The sequence below is a fragment of the Panthera uncia genome, chromosome A2, assembly GCF_023721935.1.
Source record: "Panthera uncia isolate 11264 chromosome A2, Puncia_PCG_1.0, whole genome shotgun sequence".
Lineage (NCBI taxonomy): Eukaryota > Metazoa > Chordata > Mammalia > Carnivora > Felidae > Panthera > Panthera uncia.
In genome coordinates, this window is record NC_064816.1 from 40,955,128 (window position 1) to 40,980,479 (window position 25,352).

The window sequence follows — 25,352 nt, forward strand, 5'->3', positions numbered from 1 at the left end:
ACACACACACACACACACACACACACACATATAATTATAATGCCATTTGTTTTCAAAACCAAGCCAAAATGGCCGTGTTCAGTTTCCTGCTAGGTCTGAGAAAGTTCATAATGCACAAAGTGACATTGTATAATTTTTTGAAATCTGTTTGGTTTTGAACCATTCATATAGTGCCATTTCATCAACAAGTACGTCATCTTTAAAGGACATGAAATAAGTTCATTTCATTTACTCATTTTCAGTGTATTAAGAAAGAAAAGCTTGAAATGCTGATGTTCTTGATCTCCTGATAATTCAAAAACTCTCTGAGAAATAAGTGCTATAAATGGCTCTCCTCTCAAATAACAGGATTTTTTTAACTTTTTTTTTTTTTTTTTTTTTTACTCTTCATGTCCTGTTTTTCAACAATTACAATTTATATGATTTAACTCTGTGCATTTCTTAGGTAAAAGTATCGGGAAGATATCAGAAGGAGTAAATCTTACTCAAAAGACTCACCCAGTAGAGGTATTTGAGCCTGGAGCTGAACATATAGTTCGCCTCTTGACTAAGAATTGGGTTGATAACAATAGCATTTTTGAAGATGTAATTGAGACCAGAGGGAGAGGTGAGACATGAGATTGTATTTGGGGCAATTTTAGACAATAAATCTATGTTTTGTAGATTTTTAAATTTTACCTACTTCCTGTATTAAAGATAAAAATGTGGAGTACATTAGCTATAAAGATAATAGTTTCAATTTGTTTTAGCATACCATTTTTAAATTATCAAAATGAAGAATGTTCCACAAAGTTCCAACATATTCCTTATCATTTTTACCAGAGTAGTTGACTAAAAATACCTCCTGCCAGTTAACACATGTTGATAACAAAAACTAAAAAGAAAAACAAAACAACCTAAGCCCCACAGAAACTCCCTGGCAATCTGCATATAACCAAGCCAGCTTATGCTTTTGCTTGCTTGTGCTGCTGTGTATTTCACTTGATCTGCCTCCACTATCCCTTTTTGGTTTTCATCCTCTGAGTCAAATGTAGCTTGAGAGGGCTCTTTCTAAATAAAGACTGCAATGATTTATCAGTATTCTTCCAGTGAATTGTCCTTTAAATCACATTGCCTCTAGGGTCAATGAAAGGAAAAATAAATTGGATGCTATTTTGTATGTTTAAAAAATATGTTTCATATTCCCACAAGGGGCATAATCCCAAAGCCTGTTTCTAGTGTTCACTGTGTGATTTCTCTTTGTACAACAGAATATGCTGGTTTATATGATGACATCTCCACTCAAGGCTGGTTTATTGGATTGATGTGTGCGATTGCTCTTCTCACACTAATCCTGTTAACTGTTTGCTTTGTGAAGAGGAACAGAGGTGGAAAGTATTCAGGTAAAGCTGTTTCTTAATATCCTATGAAATTATTAAATAGTATTTTCTAGGAGGCATTCTTCTGACACATCTTTTGTTTTTTAAGTTACACATTTAAGTCAAATTTATGTTAGCACATTAGATATGCAGTGTACTGAAAGGAAAAAATATCCTCAATTAACTAACCAAAGGATATATGGTCCAGAATATTATTTTCAGATGGTTACTTGTTTTCTACTTTCTAGTATTTAGATAGTCTCTAAGGAAGCTTATCATATTTCCAAGCTTCTACTTTCTGTCTGTAAAGTATCAGAGATGTTGAGAACACTAATCACTACGCCACACACATACAGTTTGTCTTAAGAGGAAGGGACCCATTTATAGCAAGCCTTGCCACATATTTATGGTGCAGAGAATGCATACACTAGCATATTCTAACAGTTGTGACTCCGCCAGCCAGCTTTGTTAGAGTTAACCATGGCTGGGAATGCTTTTCTTATGACCATGACATATATTGAATACACTGGCTCCTGCATTTATGTACATAAAACATAAATAAAAACCATCATAATTAAATAATGGTTGGCTTTAATTCAACTTTCAAATTTATTTGATCTTTGTCAGATATCCATATTGTGTTGTTGCTCTTATTAGCATTCAAGATGCTTTTACATAACGGGAAAGATTTAGATCCTCCTCCTATTAGTTTGATGATGTTCAGATTAGTGAGAAGTTCTTTTATTGGCTTATGATTCATCTAGCAAATATTTATTGGGAACCGATATGTATATTGAACATTCAAACAAACAAAAGCATAATTTCTAAATTTTTACAAAATGTATGCATGGAGGGGTGCCTAGGTGGCTAAGTCGGTTAAATGGCCGACTTCAGCTCAGGTCATAATCTCACGGTCTGTGAGTTCGAGCCCTGCCTCGGGCTCTGTGCTGATAGCTCAGAGCCTGGAGCCTGCTTCTGTTTCTCTGTCTCCCTCTCTCTCTGCCTCTCCCCCATTCGCACTCTGTCTCTCTCTGCCTTTCAAAAAAAATGAATAAATGTTAAAAAAATTTTTTTTAAAAATGTATGTGTGGGAATTTATGTAATTATCCATCTCATTTTTTCCCTGTGAACCCTGAATTATTATGAAGTAGATTTTCAATAATTAATGAATGTCTGAGTTAGTTAATTGGAAATTTTAAAGAGATAGAACATCCTCTTCTGAGTATCCCCAACAAATAGTCTCTTGTGAAGTGTGGCCCTATCCAAATTTTAAAGAATGATGGAAAAGAAAAAAAAAAGTCAGCATTTCACATTGTAGGATGGGTGAAAGAATCTTTTAGGTCTCTGCAAGTGGAAGTACAAGATGCCATGAAGTTTTTTTGTTTGAGTTTTCCTAGTTGTCCTGTGTCCCACTACTTAGAATAAATCAAATTTAAAATGTCACCGTAGATAGACGTGAATATTCTGATTATTTGAGGCAATTATGAATATGAGTGACAAGAGGATGGTCAGAGGGTTGACTCTTGACTCACTTTAGTGACATAGATCTGGTATGATCCCATGGCATCTTCAAAAAGTTTTGGTTAGTACAATGTAGATCTAGTAATTTGGTCTTCCCTAAGAAACCATAACTAAGTTTTACTCTTCCAGTAAGACTCATTGCCCACATAATACTGAATAGCCACACGATGGTCTGCAACAGGCTGTAATTCTGATGACAAATCAGGAGAATCCAGGAACTCCTTTTCCTTTTTTGCTTAAACAAAGAGGTAACTGATGGGTTGTAGATACAACCACAAAAAACAAACAAACAAACAAACAAACAAAAAAACAAAAAAAACCTTGACTCCCTAGTATCTAAGAACTGGAGCAGTGCTTCTCACTGATGATCTATCTTTAACTACATTATCAATATGTCTTTAAAAATTATTTTTCTTACTTCCCCCTCTATTTGTGTTTTAGTGAAAGAAAAGGAAGATCTGCATCCAGATCCAGAAGTTCAGTCAGTAAAAGATGAAACCTTCGGTGAATACAGGTAAACAGTGTCCTTTCTCAAAATGTATTAAAACATGCACTCATGAGGTTATAAGCTTAAAAATACAAAAACAAACAAGTATTTCTTGTTAAAATAAAGTTTATACTGCTATCTTGTAGTGCCTTTTTAAAGAATAGTTTGTAGGAGCACCTGGGTGGCTCAGTCGGTTAAGCGTCCGTTTCTTGATTTCCACTCAAATCATAATCTCACAGTTCGTGAGATCAAGCCCTGTGTTAGGCTCTGTGCTGACAGTGTGGAGTCTGGTTGGGGTTCTCTCTCTCTGTGACTTCTCTGCACACATACATTCTGTCTCTCGACATAAATGAACACTTTAAAAAAAGCAATGGTTTGTAAAAATAGGATGTACTTGAGTGATAGTAACCAACCTCTGGGTGCACAGGTGGGTGTAACTGCAATCTACGTAGATGTGAGTGCTAGAAGACTTTTCTTAACGCTCTGTGTGCAATGCAAAGGATGCCGTTTTCACTTAGAGTGATTATCTATTTGGAGTTTCTAAAACATCTTGAAGTCTCTAGCATGGCCATTACGAACCCAGGTTGTATTCAGTTTATGTCCATAAACATGTATTCTGTATACCTTTATTTACTTACAAAGGTGAGTAAGTTACACATCCTGTCCTCTAGATGAACCCAGTCTGCAGAGGAAAAAACTTACCTTTGCAAATCACTGTAATTAAGTAAAGAGAGTAAGAGAGCGCAGAGAAAAGAAGAGCAGCTCTGTCAGCCCTGGAGGGATGCTGATAAAGGATCATCCAAAAGAGATAAGATAGGTTTTATAGATGAAATGGGTTGTGTTACTATTAACAACTGGGTAGAGCATGGCCAAACTTAAGACAAAAAAGTGTGTGGGGTGCCTGTGTGACTCGGTTGGGTTCAGCATCTGATTCAGCTCAGGTCGCGATCCCAGGGTTGTGGGGTCGAACCCCGCATCTGACTCCATGCTGAACATGGGGTCTGCTTAAGATTCTCTTTCCCTCTGTCCCTCTCTCCTTTTCTTGCTCTCTTTCTCTCTCTCCTTAAAAAAAAAAAAAAAAAAAAAAAAAAGTGTGCCAGACCTGGGAGGAATTGCAGGATATCCGAATGAGGGAGGGAGTTCTTGAGGTTGTGTTAAACTTCTCATTCTACTGTTTTTGGTCACCATCTTCCTCTTTCCACCACCCTCCCCATTTCTTAGCCATTTGTATTTGAGATGGCATTGTTTTCCATCAGGTCCTTTGTGTACTGCAGCCAAGAGAGTTGCAACGCCCAGGCTTATGTGGCCTTTATCACACAGGAGGCCAGAATTCACATCAGAAAAGAGACTTGATTGACTCTAACTGGCCCATCCCTGGATCCATTTCAGTGAAATGGAGCAATGTGATTAGCTGTCCTGGATTAACCGATGTACATCTGAGCCTCCTTATAGGCTCTATGCTAATTTTTCTTTTGTCCACTTATCAAAAGCTCTTTTTATATTTTTACATTTCTTGATTACTCACTTCAAGTTCTTTATAGAATAAGGATCATTAAAGGGAGAAGAAGGAAGGAAAGAGGGGAGAGAGAAAAGTAAAGAGAGATGGAGGAAGGAGGGAGAGAGAGAGAGGGGAACTTGAAACTTCACAAATTTAAAAATTGTGACTCAGATTCCATGAGGCAAGAATCATTAGGAGCCTATGGCAATTGTTTAAAATATATTTGAAATACAGATCTTACTGGTTCAGTTTTATAGGGAAGAAAAAAGCTATGATAATGTCTTGCTCAAAAACTCATTCCTCCATACTTTGCTGCCTCATAAAGCCATCCACTTCACTGTTTAACCTGGCATCCCATTAACAAAATTATTTATTAATATTTTAATTAAATCTGTTTAATCTCTTAATGTTTTCCATCATCTTCTCCCAAAACATGTTCATCCGGAAAATTATCCAGTCTCCAAGCCATCCCAGGAGACAGTTTTACTGGATGCTGTTCTTGGTCATGACATGACTTGTCATCCTTCCGGCTTCTAGGTGATAGTTTCTGCACCACTTGCTGCCCGGTCCCTAAGCTCATGCCACAGTTTTGTTTTTGTTTTGTGACTATAAGCATCCTGATTCTGGAGCCAATTACTGTATGAATCAGGATAGCCTGGGTAATTCTCATTTTCTTTCTCAAGTTGTGTGTCCAACACATTTGGCTCTGGTCATCTTGATCATTTAGGAGCACTGCCTGGTAGATGAGCATCCAGGATCACCACAGCAGTGGAAATAGAACACAACAAACTGAGCGCCGGCTCTGAAGTGACACATGCCGCCTTTGCTCACTCTTCTTGGGTGAAAGCAAGTCACATGGAAATGTATAACTCAGAAAGGTCAGGAAGGTGCCACCTTGCCCTGCTCTAAGACAGCCGAGAGATGGACCTATCTGATGAACAACACTGATTGCCAAAAATTATAAAGTGCTAATCATATTCTAATTATAGAGTTTTTTCCAAATTCTTCCTTTTTAAAATTTTATAAGATCATTTAACTTAGTATCCAGCATTGTAGTGTGATAGTAGTTAGTACTTAAATAAGATCTTGATCCAGAAATTTAGAATACTGTATCATTTTTATAGACATTTATAGACATTTTAGTAATAAATTTAGGATACTATAAGTGTTTATGTTCTAAAAGTGCCAGCCATGTAAAAGAAAAAAAATTTCAACCAACTTGAATTTATCAACTGTATTAAAGAAAGTTCTCTGGTTACCAGAAACAGACTTTGATTGATTAACCCAATTAAAAGAGAAAATTTTGGAAGGATACAGAATAAAAGGTAAACACGAGAGATCAAGATTTGATGACTGGGAGTTCGAAAAGTTCATGAAATCAAAGGGAATAACATTATCGTCTATATATGTCAACAGATTGAATGTCTGACTGTCTCAAAACTCCCATTTTTAAAGGGAAACAGAAGTGTTGTGGATAATAGAAAATGCTTTCTCAGTTCCTCAGAATGACCCAAATAGGTTATGACTTTTTAAACATTTATTTGAGAAAGGGCCATTTAGGGTTTGTGTGTCCGCAATGTTGATGTGAATGTTTTGAAAATTGTAAGACATATTAGCACATATGCACGAGTTTTGCTTTATGTGAATATCTTATATTAGATTTTGCTGAATTGTCTTTTATTTTGTAGCGACAGTGATGAAAAACCTCTCAAAGGAAGCCTTCGATCGCTTAACAGGGATATGCAGGCCACAGAAAGTGCTGACAGCTTAGTCCAGTATGGAGAAGGAGATCACGGTCTGTTCAGTGAAGATGGATCCTTCATTGGCGCTTACGCTGGATCTAAGGAGAAAGGATCTGTTGAAAGCAATGGCAGTTCCACAGCGACATTTCCACTCCGGGCGTAAATGTACCACATGTACAAATCAGTGGTTTCGTATCAACTTTCCATATTTATCTGTTCAAGGGAGCAAGAACTTTCACATAGGAATAGAAACGTATTGGCTTAAGATTTCATCCAGAATTTGAACATCTTGCAGTCATGTCGAGAAAATAGCACTGCCTTGAAAAAGTAAACTATCAAGCACTCCAGGCCTGTATTGTTTGTTTTGTTTTGTTTTGTTTTTCAGGTGCTGAAAATTCAGAACACAAAACAAATCCTGTACTTAGATTCACCTCAACTGAATCCAAAGTATCCATTCAGTGTACTCCATTTTTGCCTGGTTTTACTGGTCACTGTGTTTGCATTGTTGTTGCTACCTTGTGGTTTTTCCTCTGTGTGCACATTTGTATTCAGTCTCTGAGAACTGTCTTAGTGACTTTGCTTCACGACAGGTAAAAAGATGGGAAGCAAACCGGTTATTTAAAATGTAAAGAGGAATATGAATGTCTTATTAAAATGGTTCATTGAATATATACAGTCTAAATCTATTTAAATTTTTTGTAGCAGGAGTCCTAGGTAAACAATCAAGTCGTATTTATTGAGCGCCTAACCGTTTGCCCAGAGATGGTCATGTTTAAACAGAATTCTAATTTTTTCAGTTTCAACACGAATTTTTTGGGTATATCACTTATGACATCTAGAACCATCTTTGTTTTTTGTTCTTTTCTTGGACTAAATTCAGCTGAAAAGGAAGTGGTGGTCAGAAGGTTATCTTATGAAAGAACAGGCCAAGGTTTCCGGGCTGCTGGCGTCTCCTAGCTATATCTATTTAACATCTTCATTTCTAAATTGACCGCTTTGACCTTTTTTCTATGTTTATATAATGGTATGCTTGCATCTATTTCATGAATGCATTGTACATATTATGTTAATATTTACACAATTAAAAATACAGATGTGTTTTATTTTGAAGTGAGAAAAAGAACATTAACAGGCATGTTTGTATAGCTAAAGTATATAGTAAGATAACATTTTGCATCATTCCACAGCTACAACCAACAACATGAGGTTCCAAAACTGAAGACTTTGTATAAAGCATTTGGGTTTTGTTCTTATATTGCTTTTTCCTACAGTCTCAAAATAAAATATCATATAAATATTGAGGGAAATGTTTTCATATTTTTCAAAATAAGTTTTTATTGTTGAGTATATTCCTACCCCAGCCCCCAAAAGAAAAACTGTTTACAGTAGATATTTCTATATAGAGGTTTGCTTTTCACATTTTAAACATCCTTGAGGTGGGATCTCTGTTCCTCTGTCAAAGTCAGCACAAATTCAGGGAATTCATTTTCTGGCATGTGGGCCACTAGTCCTTCTAAAATTGTACATGGAAATGGTTTAAAAATATTATGAAGGACTGTGCATGTGTGCCAGTAAAATCTGGTGTTCAACTTCTCACTTTATGGAAATATTTTTTAACCCTACCATGAAATTCTTAATTATGTTTAAGTGAAAGTGACTCACAGATTTTCCTTTATTTTTTGAACTGTAGCTATGGCCATACATTGTGAAATCTTGACTTTGATTTATGTAGCCCGCTGTATTTCTGGTGGACTGAAATTAGGGAAGTTTGTAGTGGTCAGTGCAGTAATCCACATGGAGTATCTAATGGTCATTTTTTTTACCTTGTGTGTCCTCCAAAATGCATAGGCAGCAAAAGAATGTCTTAGTTGAAACAATGTGTCATGCGCTCGGGATTTGATCAAGCTCCCAGAAGTCAGAGTTTCCAAAGGAGAGGGAGTCTTGGTCCTCCCTGTGTGTGAGGGTCCGCACTTCCATTAGTGCACCTTGAGTTTCATCCCCATCAGATTTCTAAAGCATTTTCTGGAGGAAGAATCCTCATGTTTTGACATACCTGGGAGGAATTTCTCGTACTCAGCCACTGATAAGGCCAAGATTGGGACTTTTGCGTTTAGTTCTGCTGTTATTCTGGTTCCTTTTCTTTGTCATCAGCCCAAACGGTTTTAAGAGAATCATGCAGGTTGGAAATACTCTCCAGAAAGCATTAGAAGTAGATTTCTTTTAAATTTGATAATCTTTAAATTAGAAGTTAACACAAATACTGAAGTGTTTGATCTTCCTAGACCTCAGTGTTTCCCTTTAGCAGTATGAGTAACAGGGATGTTCCTGCTCCTATTTTTCTCAAAGACCAAAACTTACTTACAGATACGAAGCCTGAGATTATGTTATGACTGCCTTTTGCTGTTATTTTTTTATATGTTTTCTTAATACCATTTGGCTTCTACTAGGAATCTTCAGTGCAGAAGAATTGGTTCATAACTAACTTTCTCTGTTAACTGTCAATATTATTTTAATGTAATAGATTGTATATAATCTCAAGGATTGTTGGTGGGGATGAGTTCCTAGAGAACTGTCCAAGGGTTGGAAAAATCCAAGTTCTCTTCCTGGTTCCAGCGCTGATCTTGTACATAAACCTTAGGCACGTTGCTTGACCCCTTTGCTTCATGCTGTCTCAACTATCAAGTGCTAATGATTATCTCAGTTACCTTACCTTTGTCACAGGGTGTTCTTTTTTATGAAGAAAAATTTGAAAACGATAAAAGCTAAGATGCCTTGTAACTTCATCAACAAACCGTTAATCCAATGATGTATCAAAAGTCACCCCACACATACCAACTCAACTTTTTTCCTGTGAGCACATAAATATATTTTTATAGAAAAACAAATCTACAGGAAGTAAAATCTACTGTTCGGTGAGCAGTATGATTTGCACATGCCATCAAAAATTATTAATCAGAAAACAAGTAAGCAGGGTCTTTGCTATACAAAAGTGTTTTTCACTAATTTTGCATGTGTATTTATAAGAAAATGTGAATTTGGTGGATTATTCTATTGGTGTAAAGGCATCTGATATTTTAGATGTACCCATGTTTATAAAAGTGTAAAGCACAATGAAATTATGCTGGAAGTCTCAAATAATATTTTTTCCTATTTTATATTCATGGAAGAGATGAGATAGAGAGAGAACGATAATGAGAAATGTTGGTGTGTTTTTCTAAGCATTTAAAACATAATTGCCAATTGAAACCCTAAATATGTTTACATGCCATTAAGATATGATTCTTGTAACAATTTTAAATTGATTATAAAGGGACTGGATTTGTAATCTGTGGTAGTATATATCCTAGTGTTCCCATAGTGAAATAAGTAGGGTTGAGCCAAAGCTTAATTTGTTTTGTGTCTTAAATTGTTTGATTACATCATCAAAAGAGATGAAAGGTATGTAGAACTGGTTTACCTGATTACTTTTTTTTTGGCTTAGATTAATATTCATAGTAGAACTTTATTAAAATGTGTTTGTATCGTAGGTGGTGTTTGTATTATGCTTATGAATATGTATGGTTTAAAAATATTTTCATTATACAAGAAATTCAACTTTCCAAATAAAAGTTCAACTTCATGTACTCTAAAAATGTTTGTATACTTTTCTGTCCAGATAAGAAGAATCAGAGTTTACATATCAATCTTGCTTCAGTTGCCTGTGATCCCAGAATGAAGTATAAATTGATTAAGTATAAATGACATATAAATAAAATCATTTTGATTTGAAGGACTATACATAAAAATAGGCCATATAATAACAACATCTACAAAATGTAATAGGCCAATAATTCTGCACTTAATGATAAATGTGAAATTAAGATGAATGTGTATATTCATTTGATTGTTTTTAGAACAGTGTAGACATGTCAATACTCAAGAAAATGTCCAATATACTACACTTTCAAATAAGGCTAGCGAGTAATTGGGACACCCAGACAATCTACTGGAAAGTGTGATGTTTGAAAAGTGTTTTACGTGTGCTAAACATGTTACATACATTATCACATTTAACCTCTAAAAGAATCTCCTGTTTGTAGAATTAAGGCACAACATGGTTAAAATAATGTGGTGAGTATAACCAGGATGGGCTCGAGGTGGAAATTAAACCCGGTGCTGTTTGACTGTAAAACCCAGGCTCAGAATCCTTATTCCAGGATGTATTCTTTTATCTCTCACTCCACCATTTATCTTAGAAATGCTGAAGAAGGGTAAGTTTGAGTTTAATATTGCCCTGGTGATCGTGTTTAGAAACTTCTTGGTTTTAAGATACATGATCAAAATGTACAACAGGGGAAAACAACATTATACATATAAAGCAACTGAATGTGTGTAGCCTAAAAAGCAGTAATTGAAATACATTGATAAATTTGCTGCCTTACAATTCTGCCAAGAGGAAAACATGGCATCCAAACTTGTTGGACTCTGGAGTTCTGTGAAGACTCAGTGTTAGGTTTCTGTTATTTCTCTAATCTATCTTACCCATCAGGCTTTGATTGTCGTGTGCAGACACATGACCTCAAGGTATTTTTAGCCTAGGATTGTCCATTTATCTGAGGCTTTCTATTTATGACTTCCTGCTTGACATTTCTTTTCCTAATGTTTGAAGGCTATTTCAAACTCAGTGTTTCAAAAGTGAGTGAATAACTTTCCCCTTCCAAACCTATCCAACACCCCTCAACTGTGCATACAATGCAATGATTTTCAGCAGTACTTAAGCCATAAACCTATCCTTACCAAGCTTTCTCCCTTTCCCCGTGCTCAATCCATGACAAAATCCTGTTGATACTATGGCTTATGTATTTCCTGGATCTACTCACTGCTCTGTACTGTGATCATTTGGCTGAGCCACTTTTATACTAACTGGTCTGTGTGCATTGCCTTCCTCTCCACAAACTTTTGATCAGAATACAGAGAGCATAATACTTGAAGTGCATATCTATTCATGCTGTTTCCCTATGATGACTCCCCAAAATGACTTTCCAGTTCTTAAGATAATGACAAAAATCTTTAGTAAGTCTTCAGCATTCTGCATGGTCAGACGCCTACTAAGCCCCACTCCCATCATTCACCATTCTCTCCTTCCTCTCTCCATTTCTGACATAATGATTATATCAAATACCTCAGATTCTCCAGACCTAGTCCGTATAGTACCAGCCACTTGTAGCATGAGCTGCTCCAAGTGACTACAACAGACTAATTGCATAAGGTAATTAACAGAAGTGCCCATGATGCACCTCTTGCTGGGGGGGGGGGGGGCTTGTCCCTATTCGTGCTCAGTGTGGAAACATGGAGGAATTAATACCCCATGGAGCAAATGTTTATTCAGTGAAAGAAGGGAGGGTGGCTAAATTCCAACCTTCTCTCGTGGCCCCTCCCCACTCCCTCATACTGGATGGTCCTGTGGATTAGAGCAATCATTTGAATTTTAACAGTGGCCATTCCAATAATGTACCTTCTGTTGCTTCTTCCTCTTTGCCTCACTCTCTCTTTTCTTCGTGCCTAATGCTAACTTATGAGGATTGTACTCCCTAATAGATTAGTAGCCTGTATACTGATTGCTGCAGGTTCTGTTAGTAAGGAATCCAGGCTGACTCTGCCTTTTATCAGCTCCAAGTATTTGGCAAATTCCTCCTGTTTTGCATCTCTTAAGTTTCTTACTTCTTCTTCACAGAATCCCTGATTTAGTATCAAGCTTAATGTTTCTTTAGGGAAATCTAAGTCTTCCACAAGTAGGTCAAATCACTATCTTAGCCTATCATAATTTTATATACCTCTCATTTTTTGTGCTACACAGTTGCAAGTTCACTTTTTGCTATGGCTATTTGATTACTGTCTTTATTTCTTCAATTAGCGTAAAAGTTCTGTAGAGGCAGGAGATAGATGGTCAATTTTACTGGAAATACCAGCCATCTAGCATAGTGTCTGGCTTCTGGTGAACATTTATTAAATATGTGTTAAAGAATGAGAGTCACAAATAATTCCAAATAATGAATACATTTGAGAAGATTCTAGTCTAGATAGTCTAGAAAGAAGTCTCCATTGGTACCCCTAAGCAATTCTTACCCAGTGTCTTCATCTTAATAAATGACCCACTATCCACTCAGTTACTTAAGCCAAAGCACTTAGAATCATTTTGGGGTACATTCTTTTCCTCATTGTCCTACATCACCTCCTATCAGTTCTAACTCCAAAATATATATTTAAATGTATTTGTATTCTCTTTTTTTGCTCTCCTCTCCAATGTATAAAACAATCACAGGGAACTTAGTAACCTATAAACCAGAGTATGCTAATGGTTACTCAATGAATGTAGCCAAAACCCCTAATTCCTAGCCCTGTGACCATCTATGAGGTAGCTCCTGCTGCCTTACCAACTTTATCTCATACAGCGTTCCCCCCAAAGTTGTGCTTTGATTGTTCTGCCCATCTCTGTGTTTCTAGAGCCCGCTAAAATCCATTTATGTGCCTAAAGACATTTGCAGTTGCTGTTCTTTCTGTCTGGAATGTTCTCCTGAATTTCCTATAAACTGGTTTCCGTTCTGTTTAAATGTCACTTCTTCAGGGAAGATGTCTGTGATTATCAACTGTAAAGTAGTCAGGTGATGTTTATGTTATTCCTTTATATCAATCATTACTGTATTAATTTATATTCTTGTGTGATTTTTTTTTTCCATTCCTACTCCCACTACGATGTAAGCTCCATGAGAACAGCAACTTCGCCGGCCTTGTTCACTGCTGTGATACCCAGAATGGGCCCCAGCCTATATCAGATCCCAACAAATATTTGTTCGGTGAATGAGTGAGCTAAGGCACCAAATGGGAAACAATGCAACAAATAATAATAATAAGGGAAAATAACTAATCTGCTTATCAAAACATAGTGCCCTGAGCTTTACATTTTAAAAACATTTAGAATATACTAGAGTTACTGGGCTGATGATTTTGAAATATATAGAAACATCAAATCATTATGTTGTATACCCGAAACTAATAGAATGTTATGTCCATAAACTCAAGAACAAAAAACTGCAGTCCAGGTCTTACCACAGAAGAAAAAAAAAATTTTTTTAAGCTGACGCCAAGCCCTCATTTCTTCTTCTTTCAGGAAAGGAAGTTTTTAATGTTTTGTTAAAACAGTCATGTAACTCAATAATTAACTCAGTAATTCCAGTCACAAGAATCAGTACAAATTTCCTTTTGGGTAAACATCAACAAGTTACATACAAAGAAGTTAACTGCAATACAATATATAGAGAGTAATTATGATAATTAAAATGTTTATAATGTATGTTTGTAATTCCACAGAGAAAATGTTATATTATGAACCATAAATTCCTACTTAGAGTATGAAAGTTAGCTGTGTTTTAAAATTAATTTTTTAAAAAAACGTGCTTTTTTGATGAGTTAAACAGTGGAAACATCTTACAATAATTCTGCTCTAATGAAATATGTAATTAAAAGACTCAACCACTAGATGGAAGTGTTTCAAAGTAATATAAAATGCATACAGCAAGCACCCTTTCCTCAAGGCATTTTTTTTATCTTGGCACTTTTCAAGATTTAAGCATGTATTATGTGTGGATTACTTAGGGATTTTACACTCCATCCTTCACTTCTAAATTGTGGTTTCATTATAATTATTATTGGCCTTCATTAATTCAAGTTTTGTGAATTATACAAGTCTTCTAATTTTGAAGGGATTGGCATTTTTCAAATCTTAAAGTGTGATAAATTATAATACTTAGGACATTAAAAAAATTAGTTTCTTAGTTTAACATTTTTCTTTCTGGTAGAAACAGATAAAAGTGATTGCTGAATGATTTATATTATTTCAAAACAAATTTGATACTTCACAGTTCTTTAATATATGAATAACTCAGGTACAATGAATGATAAAATAATTTCTGATGACTTTATGTGTAGCTAAATATTAATAGTAGTAGCCATATCATGGGACTGTTTTAAAGATGAATTCAAATATGCAAATAACTCAGCTCTGTGAAAAGTGCTAATTGCACATTATGATGTAGTAATTAAATACTTTTATAAAACTGTTAACTGAGAAGGTGTAGTTATAGTCACGTTGATAATTCTGCAGTAAAGAATAGGTTGTCATTTGAAATAAACGATTTTGTCAAGAAAGGTCACTAGGTGAAATCTGAGTTGACACATAACCAAATGAAGCATTTATATCAAAGTCAACTTGAACTTTCACTTCTGTACCTAAAAGCTAAATAATACCTGTATATAACTGGCACCTTTCAAATTAATAGTCCCAAGCTTCAGCAGCATCAGCATCACCTGAAGGGCTTGTTAAAACCTGAGTGCTAGAGTCCATCCCTGGAGTTCGTGGTTCTGTAGATTTAGGGTGGGGCCCAGAGCTCCCAGATGTGCTATTTCCCTTGCTGGTTTGGAGATGGCACCTTGAGAACCACTGACCTACAACAATGCATAGATTTGAAAACAGTTAGGGGGGCCTGAGTGGCTCATTCTCTTAAGTGTCCGGCTATTGACTTGGGTTCAAATCGTGATCTCATGGTTCTTGAGATGGAGCCCCGTGACGTGCTCTGCACTGATAGTGTTCAGCCTGCTTGGGATTTTCTCTCTCTCCCTCTCTTTCTGCCCCTCCCTCCCCCCAAATAAATAAACTTAAAAAAAAAAGAATCAGTTAAACTTGAGAAAAATTCAGAAAGAATGAAATCATGTTCCATCAGCTTTCTGGATATTCTTTTCATAGACGTAGCAAATTGACTTTTACTATGAAAAGTAATAGCATATTCCCTTCATGATTTATGGGCTAAAATCCACAAGTAATATATTCAATGTTTTGTAATATCTGACAGATGTGTTATTTTTTACCCCAAGAAATGCTGGTCTAGGAAAAATTGTTCAACTCCTGTTGTATTAGATTTTTTTTTAATTAAGCAAATGAAACAGCTCATGTTGATGGACTCTGAGAAGTTATCAAATGGTTGGAAAGTTGCTTCAGCATCCATTTTGGTTCTGTGACAGAGCAATCTCACATTTGCTCATGGTTCTCTCCCAGTCTGAGCAGAAAGTCCCTCTGCACTGGGATAAGCAACACAGAACTTTGTTAAATCCTGCATGACGCTTACTCAGTTCCTACCCCACTCCATCTGCTATTTCTTTAACTCTCAGCAGCTCTTGAACCGCATACCTCCAAGAGATTAATAATGCAAACCCCTTCTAAATTATCCTACTTCACAGGATTCTCCAAGCTTCTCTGTTTCACAAATCTGGAGGATGTTTTTGTGTTAATGGAGACACCTAGTGTATGGGAAGAGAAACAAAACATGCAGATTACCACGCAGAATGATGTACCAATATAGAACTGTGTTCTCCAGAGAGAAAAGCTATATTAGTACTCGTGCCTGAAACTGTAGCTTCTCACGGGGGGAATATTCCTCATTCTCTGGGTTTTCCGTGATGTTAGAAAAATGTACAACTTATGTCGTAGCTATGGCAGATTCAAATCTGAAACATGTGAACCCAGTGCAGTCACAAAGTAGTAAAATTAAAATTTAAAGAAACAGAACACTATTAGTCCTCCTAGAAGTGACAAAGGTCAAGAATGATCAGAATGTTTAGGGTTGGCCAGGGAAGTGATAAAATGTTTATAACTCCTGGTGGAAACACCAACTGGTAAAAAAATAAAATAAAGCAATTTGGCAATATGTACCAAAATGTATACGAAGCCCCCAAATATACTCTAGGAATATAATTAAGAATACTGAATTTTCCTAAAATATATATTAAACTGTAAGGGGAAAATATCAATATAATGCAAAGTTTAAAAAAGGTCATTTTGAAATAAAGCCTGTTATAAAAATAGCGTTATATAGTGACAGAATGTCATAATGGAAACCTCTAGAGTTCATAATCAGGAGTCGGTACTCTGGCATATATAGAAATGGTGCATCTATGTGCACATGTGTGTTTTATGGGAAAAATCCGTAATAATTTTAATCAGATTCTCAAAGCTGCTCATATGCACAGTTTGGCATTTAAAAGAGGGGCTCTGGGAATCCTCTGAAGTCCCGTTTATTCACCATCCTTAGGTTGATCTAGGTGATCTAGTCAAGCCTTAGGTGATCACCATTCTTAGGTCATCCTTAGGTGATCTAGTTAATCCCACATTTGATAAAAGGAGAAACTGATGCCTAAAAACAAGTTTCTCAACAGCACTGCTCTAGTTATACTGCATGGTAAAGCGCATGATACAGCAAATTTCCCTATCTTGTATTTACATCCATATATCTATATATCTCTCTATATTAAAAGCCTCTGTAACACATTTTTCAGTTGGTGCTGTCGCTGTTTGAATTAAAATCCCTTCATAGGAAAAAAATAGGATATCTTGTTTAATATCATTATTTTATAGAATGAGCCCAGCGAAAGGGATGTACCAAAGGTCAGATTGCTTATCTGTAGTGATGAAAGCCAAAAGGTAGCCTCTGCTTTTTTTAGGTACATGTGCATCCAATATTTCAGATTCCAAAGGCTGGCTCCCCCACTTTCTAGTTGTCTGACCTAGCAAGCCTCTCAAAATGCAGTTTTCTCGTCTGTAAAAATAGCTAACTTTCAGGTTTGTGGGAAGGAATGAGAAAATCAGAACTAAAAATATCAAGGTACAAAACGGTCTCTTACCAAATGGTTGATGGACACTGTAAAACAAATACAAATGCTTGTAAGATATGATGATTGTCATGTGTGAAAGCAAGTTAAGATAATGTCTGTGGTTGTTAAAACGGAGCCTTCCATAACTGGTTATCAAAATATGAATCCCTCATAATTTATGTTACGGCTATTTATAAAATATCTTAACATCTTAACCACTATCTGTTCCGTAAGTTACAGGAAGACTCTTTTTCGGTCAAACTGCTGTCTTTAACCTCACCAGAAGTCACACATCTTTCTACTCCACTGCTCGAAGTAAAACTTCTCTACCAGCCACTCCCCAGTACAGCCCCCTCCTGATCCACAGGGGATATGTTCCAGCACGATCAAGTGGGTGCCTGAAACTGCAAATGGTACCAAACCCTATATATACTGTGGTTTTTTTCCTATACACACCTATAATAAAGTTTAATTTATAAATTAGGCACAGTAAGAGATTGACAACAATAACTAATAATAAAATAGAATGATGACGATATACTGTAATGAGAGTTAGGTGCTCTCTCTTTCTTCTATTTCTCTTTCTTACAACACCTTATTATACTGTAATACCTGTCTTCTTCCTGTAATAATCTGAGGTGATCAAACATCTATGTGATGAGGTGAAATGAGGTGAATGGAGGTAGGCATTGTGATGTAGCGTGAGGCTACTCCTGACCTTTGGATGATACCTCGGAAGGAGGATTTGCCAGTGACTGAAACCTGGAAAAGCAAAACCACGGGAGACTCTTGTACTCCAATTGAAATCATTATGTCAAAGATCTTCATTGCCCGCAGCCTTTCTCAGATAACTACCTGGGAGTCATTATAACAGAAACAAGTGGTAGAGGATGGAATTCTCCTAGTGGCCCACTTCTGGGCTTCCCTTGAGTGGGTAGGTCTGCATCTTTACAGTTTAAGTGATGATTTTCAGAGTCTAATGAAACACAGGAGATCTCAACTTCTTCAAGGACTTTAGGACCTTTAATACTGTCTGTGTCACTGTGGGCGAATCGTCACAACATTTATGATCCTACCCATTAAAAGTATAGATTTTTCTTTTTTCTTTTGATTACAAAAATTTTTCCTTCTCTGCCAGTCTTGGTGAGATCAGAAGATACATAGAATGCAACTAATTGCTTGTACAACTCCCTCCTGTATAGTCAAGTTCACTGGGACACACATTATGCTGGAATACTGCAGATGGTTAGACACATGGTACCTAAAATGTTATTTATACTTTGGAACTAGTCACAGTGACGACACTTGCCTAAATAATTAAAAATGCAGATTCTATATCGAACAAAGTATGGGATCATCTCTCTCATGTCACATGGGTTGCAGTACCAAATGAAGAATCATTCATTTCCTACGTATATGTATATATGGCATTACATGATATTGATAGTGACAGCATAATAATAATCAATGATAAAATATTAGCTATTTTTTTCCTCAAAGTATATCTTAATGGCTTATAGAATGTGAACTGTGAAGTCCGTACAGTTAATGAAGGAATGGAACTCATTTCAGTCCGGAAGGGAAGGCACACTGAGGTAGGCCAACGAAGAGTGCCACAATTAGCAAAGGCTGCCGTGGACATAGGAATAGGGAGTGGCAGCAGGTACACAGTGTATGTGCCTTTCCCTGGTTTGTGGTTACCAATCATAGCTCTTAAGAGTCAGAGATTCCTGGGTCTAATTCCTGGCCTCACCACTCACTAGCTAAATAACTAAATGACCTTGAGGGAGTTCCAGTCTCTCAAAGCCGCTGTCACTCATTTTCATCAACTGTAATTGAGAAAACCCTCTCTCTCTCTCCTTATCCATCTTTATGGCTATGGTTATTAAATGCCTCTAACGTGGTGCTGGCATTTAAGTGAATATTCAATAAAGTGAGGTAGTACTGTTAGCATCACACATGGAAAAAGTAACTCGTCAGTGGAGACATGAAGAATTCATAGCAATCCCTTATCCTCTTAACCCCTCAAAGTCACCCCTTTCAAGGAGGTCCAAAAATAAACGCCCAAAAGCGTAACCTTTGAAGGAGATGTTGTGGCACAGTGGAAGGGCGTGGTGACCTTTGAGGCGTAGGGCCTCAAGAGGAACTCAGACTCTGCCATTTCAGCCATTGCTCTTGGGCCATTCACATGGCTGCGTTTCAAATACCTCCCCTCCCCCCCCTCCCCCGCTAGCTTCTCTTAAGATTTACTTGTGACCCATTAGCAAAGGTAATTTATATTTAAAAAGTACCATATGTATGTAAAAATAAAGACTTCTAATGTCATTAAAGATACCAGAGAGAGCAAAGAATACTACACACCCATTTATACAATATCTGAGATTACTAACATTAACCTCTTGTCACATTTGTTGAAGATTATTTTATTACTGATTAAAACAGAACTTCTTCAGGAGGTAATTCTTTGGGTTGAAATCCTTTAGATTCAGTGGGAAATAAGTCATGCTCTCAAGAAATCTCAGCAACTATTTCCATGGAGAATTAACAGATTTGAAAGTTGATGGTTGCAGCGTTTGCTGAAATTGTAGGGTCATCCACGAAGATCAGGAATGGCCAAGTGATTTCAGAATTACCTTATAAGGGTCATGGCATAAGGTTGTTTGGTCTCTGAGCTGTCAAGATGAGTCTTAGATGGGTGACTATTTTGTTGGTGTCAGTCATGTGGAAGGAGGGTCTAAGAGTAAAGTCAGTCTGAGAATCCAGGAAAGTCCACTTCTGTGAAAGGGATCATAACTGCACTATTTTCCACAGTCATATGGGTAGCTTCCTCCAACCAGAAGAGCTTGTCTCCTGTTTCTCTAATGCAAAATAAGATTAATATCACTCCTTTAACACTTTGGGATGTCAAATAATAAATGAGAAAGCACTGTAACATTCTCCTTGCTAACATCTGCTATTCTCTGGTTTTTACTAAAAGAAGCTGCATATTGTAGCCACAGTGCCCTCCCACTGTTTACGCTCCATTTACAGATGGCAGAAGGAAGTTTATCTGTAGTGTACAGTCTGTGCATATCATTATGATGAGTTGTTTCAGCTGGGAAATCAGTATCTAAAAAAGACCGTGACTTTTGGTGCCAAAAATAAGCATTTATCACTTAAAAATTTCAGAGAAGCCAAAGTCTTGCCATCCGTCTCAGGGTACACACATCAGATGGTTACGGTGACTGTGAAAGCTCATTATGCAGTGTTCCTACTGGTGAAACATCTGACTTGGACACTTTCCTTCTCACCAGAAAACCGTTTTGACTTTTCTTTAGACCGAAAGACCTGTGCAATTCTGATTCTATTCCTCTCCCAATAATCACGCTTCACATTGATTTACTAGACAGTGGCTTCCTTCCTATGACCACCCAGATTACCATTTCTCAAAGAAGCTTCCTTAGAGCCCTGGCAGCCCACTCTGTAATATGTGTTCTTCTGAAGGGTGGATGGATGGAGAGAACAAAAGCCTGTGATCAAAGGAGTGTGAATCCACTATAAACTATATCCCGTCTCGGAGAATCAAAATGTATGTTAAAGAATGAGAAAGTAATAGGATGCAAGTCCTTTTAATCCAGTGTATCACAGACTTGTTTTTCTTTAAGTTTATTTATTTATTTTGAAGGAGAAAGAGAGAGAGAGAAGCAGAGAGAGAAAGGGAGAGAGAATCCCATCAATGCAGAGCCCTACGCCAGGCTTAAATCCACAAACCATGAGATCATGGCCTGAACTGAGATCAACAGTCAGATGCTTAACTGACTGAGCCACCCAGGCGCCTTTTTTTGTTATTATTTTGTTCTTATTTTGTTCTTAGAGCTCATTCACGGAATCTCTATTCACATTATGCAGAACATTGTAAAAATCAGTCATTTCCTCTCCAACTCTTCAGTGTACTGCTTGCGTGCTTTCCCTCCATAAATTTAGATCTATTTAGTTTGGGCATTTAAAAACCATGTACTGCATGATCTCTAATACTCTAGATAACAGTAGGTTGTCTGCTTCTCCCCAGAGAAGAAATAGAAAATTATTTTCTATTGTTGATATTTACAACATGTCCCTTTTGAATGTGTTACCAAATTACTGATTTGGATTTTGATTGTATCCCTGGTGGACCATATGGAAAACTTAAAGGAGAATTTTGATCCCTACATTGGTAAATGACTTCATACTTCTCCAGCCAAACTAAAGAAGAAATATTGAATAAACTCTCAGGACATGTTTGTCTCCTCACACTCGGAGTGCGTCCATGGCATGAAAGAGACACCAGACCTTGGACAAGTTTACTACAAAACCTAAGAAAGGGTCTAGAATAACATCAACCAGCACAGTGTTTAAGGGCTCATGTTATAGATCCAGATAGATCTGGCATCAACTCAGTACCTCTGTTTGTTAATCATGTATTCTTGGACAGATTATTAAATTCTTTTGGCATTCTGAATGACACAGGATTAAATGAGATAATGAGTATGAAAGTGTTTACTGCAATGTTTGGTAATAAATCATATTCTAATAGTTGCTACGGTTTTTGTTCTATCAGTAAGGATATATGTTGAGAAGGAAGCTAAAATGGGTGGCTCAGTCAGTTGAGCGGCTGACTCTTGATTTCGGCTCAGGTCATGGTTCCAGTGTCATGGGTTTGGGGCCTGTGTCAGACTCCTTGTTGAGCATGAAGCCTGAGTAAGATTTTCTCTCTCTCACTCTGCTTGCACTCTCTCTCTCTAAAATTAAAAGTAAAAAAAATGTCCACTGTAAAGCTGGTACCACCCACTTCACTTATGCCCATGTGGCTGATGTGGGTCTGAAATTTAGGCTGAACATTAAAACTCACCCTTATGATTTCTTTGTTTATTTCCTTTCTCTTCTGGGCCTTTTGGGAGTTCCCTAGATGACCTGACAGAATCCTTCCTGATGCTGGGCTAATGTTAATTGTGCAAACATCCTATATATTACTATAAAGTAGGGTTTTTACTTCCTGAATAGCTTTAATAAACCAATAATAATGGAAAAGGATATTAAAATAGACTCAAATCTATCAGTTATTGGATGCCAGACATCTAAGAGTATTGTAAAAGAGACTATCTGATAGAACTTGCAAACTTTAGGTGGTCAAGAACCGGTTAGGGGCGTCTGGGCAGCTCAGTTAGTTAAGCATCCAACTTCAGCTCATGTCATGATCTTGTGGTTCATGAGTTCGAGCCCTGGCATCGGGCTCTGTGCTGACAGATCAGACCCTGGAGTCTGCTTCGGATTTTATGTCTCATTGTTTCTCATTGCACCCTACCTCGTGCACTTTCTCTCTCTCTGCAAAATACATATTTAAAAAAAAAGGACCAGTTAGACGTCTCTGAAACAGTTCACCAACATTGAGGGTAAGAATTGTGGAGTATTTTGTATCCCTGGAGTCCCACCTCAAACATTCTTCCTCATGGGGAAGGGCTGGAAGTGCTTCACCATTTGGTTCTAGAGGAAATAACTTCAACAGAATCGTAAAGAGACATTGAAAAGGTCACGGTAGTTTGAAAAAACACAAGAGACTAGAGTCTAACTTCTATGTGAAAGATCTAAAGAGTGAGAGATGAATAATTTAGGGCAGGTAAGCTGAAAGAAACCTATTTTGGGATCACGTTGCACTCCCACTCTGTTGAGGCCACAAGATAGGCAAATGTTCATTGTGGCCTTCATGAGAGGCATGAGGGAGTAAGCGGCAGCATGGGATGGAAAGTCAGTATTGGTCAAATCTTGCCCAAGAAGACTCTCCTGGAGGAGAAATAACATCAGCATATAAAAGCTGTCAGTGAACTTCTGGGTTCTAAAGGAACTAGGACAGAAGTAAATGACCAAAAGAAGTGGAATCTATTTGCTATAATCAGTGGAGCTGGAGGTGAGAGTTGCTCAGCAATCAAAGGCAGTGGGTGTCCAAAGAACCAACAAAACCCTCCAGGAGAGGAAGAATCAGCAACACTTGCCAGACTTAGAGATGAAGAGACAGAGAAATGAGGTATTTCACACACACTCCACACAAACATATGGGATCCATCCAGATCCCATATGTTGGTGTTGGGGAGGAACAATCTTACTCTATCCTTCAAAATTCTTCGAGCTGGCATAAGAATTAAATTGACAGGAGACAGATGAACAGGAAAAAAATTAAGGGTACCTGGAGGCCCCATAACGAAGTTGAGGTCTAAAGAAATCACCATGGCATTGGCTTTTATACTTTGCAGACAAAGGAACAATAGATCTGTGAGGAGTTGACAGGACAAAGAAAACTTATGTTTGGGAGGTTCAATTAGTAAGGAATTCTACCCAGAATCTGAACTGGGGCAGTAAATTAGTAAAGTAACAAAGTTATTTTATGCAGCCTTTTCAGTGCTGAATCCCTTATATTTGATAATTAGAATGTCTCTTCCTGGTACAGGGACTATACCTTTCACATCAGAGATTTATTTACTGCTTTCTGGAGACAAAGGAGGGGGTCGGGGTGTTCTTTTTGCACTGGCTGCTTTCTTGAGTGACTTTTCATTCACAATAATCAATTTGCCGAAGTGGCACGTTTTTTGCCGGCCTGCCCTTGGCCCCTACATTGCTTATTTTAAAATCAATATTATCTGAATCTAGACATTCTCATTTCCAAACTGAAGATGTGTTTTGTAACTTAAACTACCAAGCACTTTGAAATTCTTTAAACTGACTAGAAATGTCCTAGAACTGCTTAAGTTTTCATCGAAAGATGGAGAAACCTTGTTTCAATGAGTACAAGGGCAGAAGAAAACTGAATAAAGTGACTTTTTAATAATAATATTATTTCTTTATTAAGCCTGTCCCAGGCACTGTGCTAAGTGCTTTGTCCACGTTCAATGCTCCCAAAAACCACGCAAAGCAAGTGATGTGTTTTCAATTTTCAGGTGACACAAATAAGCCCCTAAATCACTCAGGTGCTGAGAAATAGCCAACTGAAATTGGGGGACAAACCAACACGACTGTAAACCACATTTCTCCCCAGGTGACAACAAATGCAAGCCCAACTCATTTCCAAGTAGAACATACTGCTCTAAAGAGAATCCCAACCATTTTAATATGCAAACCTTTCATCAGAACACCATGGGACTATTTAATCACATCCATTGGTCTTTAGCGTAAAGGTGGTTTAAATCGTTTCATGTAGCTTATTAAGTCCCCACAATACTGTTTGGTAAAATAGCTCAGTGTTCAGCTCGGCAAATGATGCTGAATAACAAGAAGCTTTATTGACATACTTGGAATTGGGTTAGATAGTAAAAACTCTGATGGAGATCTTTCTAAATGGAAGCTAAAACTCCCCCGCTTCGTCATATATTACTTTATTTTACCCACCAATTTGCAATTTCAGTAGCAGAGACCAAAACACTGGCAGTCAGTGGGAAAGAGGCGATCACAGTCTGACGAGCCAATTAATCTAAGACTCCCAAACGACCTGGACAAATTTTAGTTCATTCAGATTTCCTTCGTCAGATTAAAAATAAATCGGGACTTAGGTAAAAAGAGACTATTCTAAAAGATCATTACAAGTGGTGAATTAGACCCCTGCAATAGGGAGAGATTTTCTGAATGTAGATCAGCAAGAGTTCCAGAGCTGAGGGAAAAGAGGTTTTTCTTTTTCTTTTGGAAGGAGGAGTGAACCAGGCTGGGAAGCACCTGGTGTGGGGGAGGTGTAAGGAGGGAGGAGAATGTTTTGCCCTAATGATAGCCCATTCCCTAGAGGGGCCCAATGAAGGCCACCTGAGTACTGGTGGGACAAAACTCAGAGGCCTCAGGAAGGAAAGAAGATTAACCAAATGTGGTCAAGAAATACTTCGTTACACGATCCTTGGAGAGAAAGCAATTCAGCTAATCATTAATGAGGTAAAAAACAGGAATGTGGAGGGTCGGTGTCCAGCCTTGGCATAGGTAAACCAGGGGGTACCATGAGGCTACTTAAGTTACGCAGGGGAAAGGAGTTTCTTTGCTGTAAGTCCTTCCCCAGAGCATAAAAAGGGTGAGAGGATTTC

The 25,352-nt window shown here is 37.3% G+C and overlaps 1 protein-coding gene across 2 annotated transcripts in view; it reads left to right on the forward strand.

Annotated features, from left to right (window-relative positions):
- Window positions 1-9,420, forward strand: part of CHL1 (cell adhesion molecule L1 like) — an 80,223-nt gene extending 70,803 nt beyond the window's left edge. Inside the window, exons 23-26 of one of the 2 annotated variants that reach the window (XM_049640892.1) lie at window positions 446-607; window positions 1,251-1,382; window positions 3,321-3,393; window positions 6,553-9,420. In XM_049640892.1, the coding sequence (XP_049496849.1) occupies window positions 446-607; window positions 1,251-1,382; window positions 3,321-3,393; window positions 6,553-6,769 (584 nt within the window). In that variant the 3' untranslated portion in view covers window positions 6,770-9,420. The remainder of the gene's footprint in view (window positions 1-445; window positions 608-1,250; window positions 1,383-3,320; window positions 3,394-6,552) is intronic. The other variant, XM_049640893.1, reaches the window with a different exon arrangement.
- The last annotated feature ends 15,932 nt before the right edge of the window (window positions 9,421-25,352 follow it).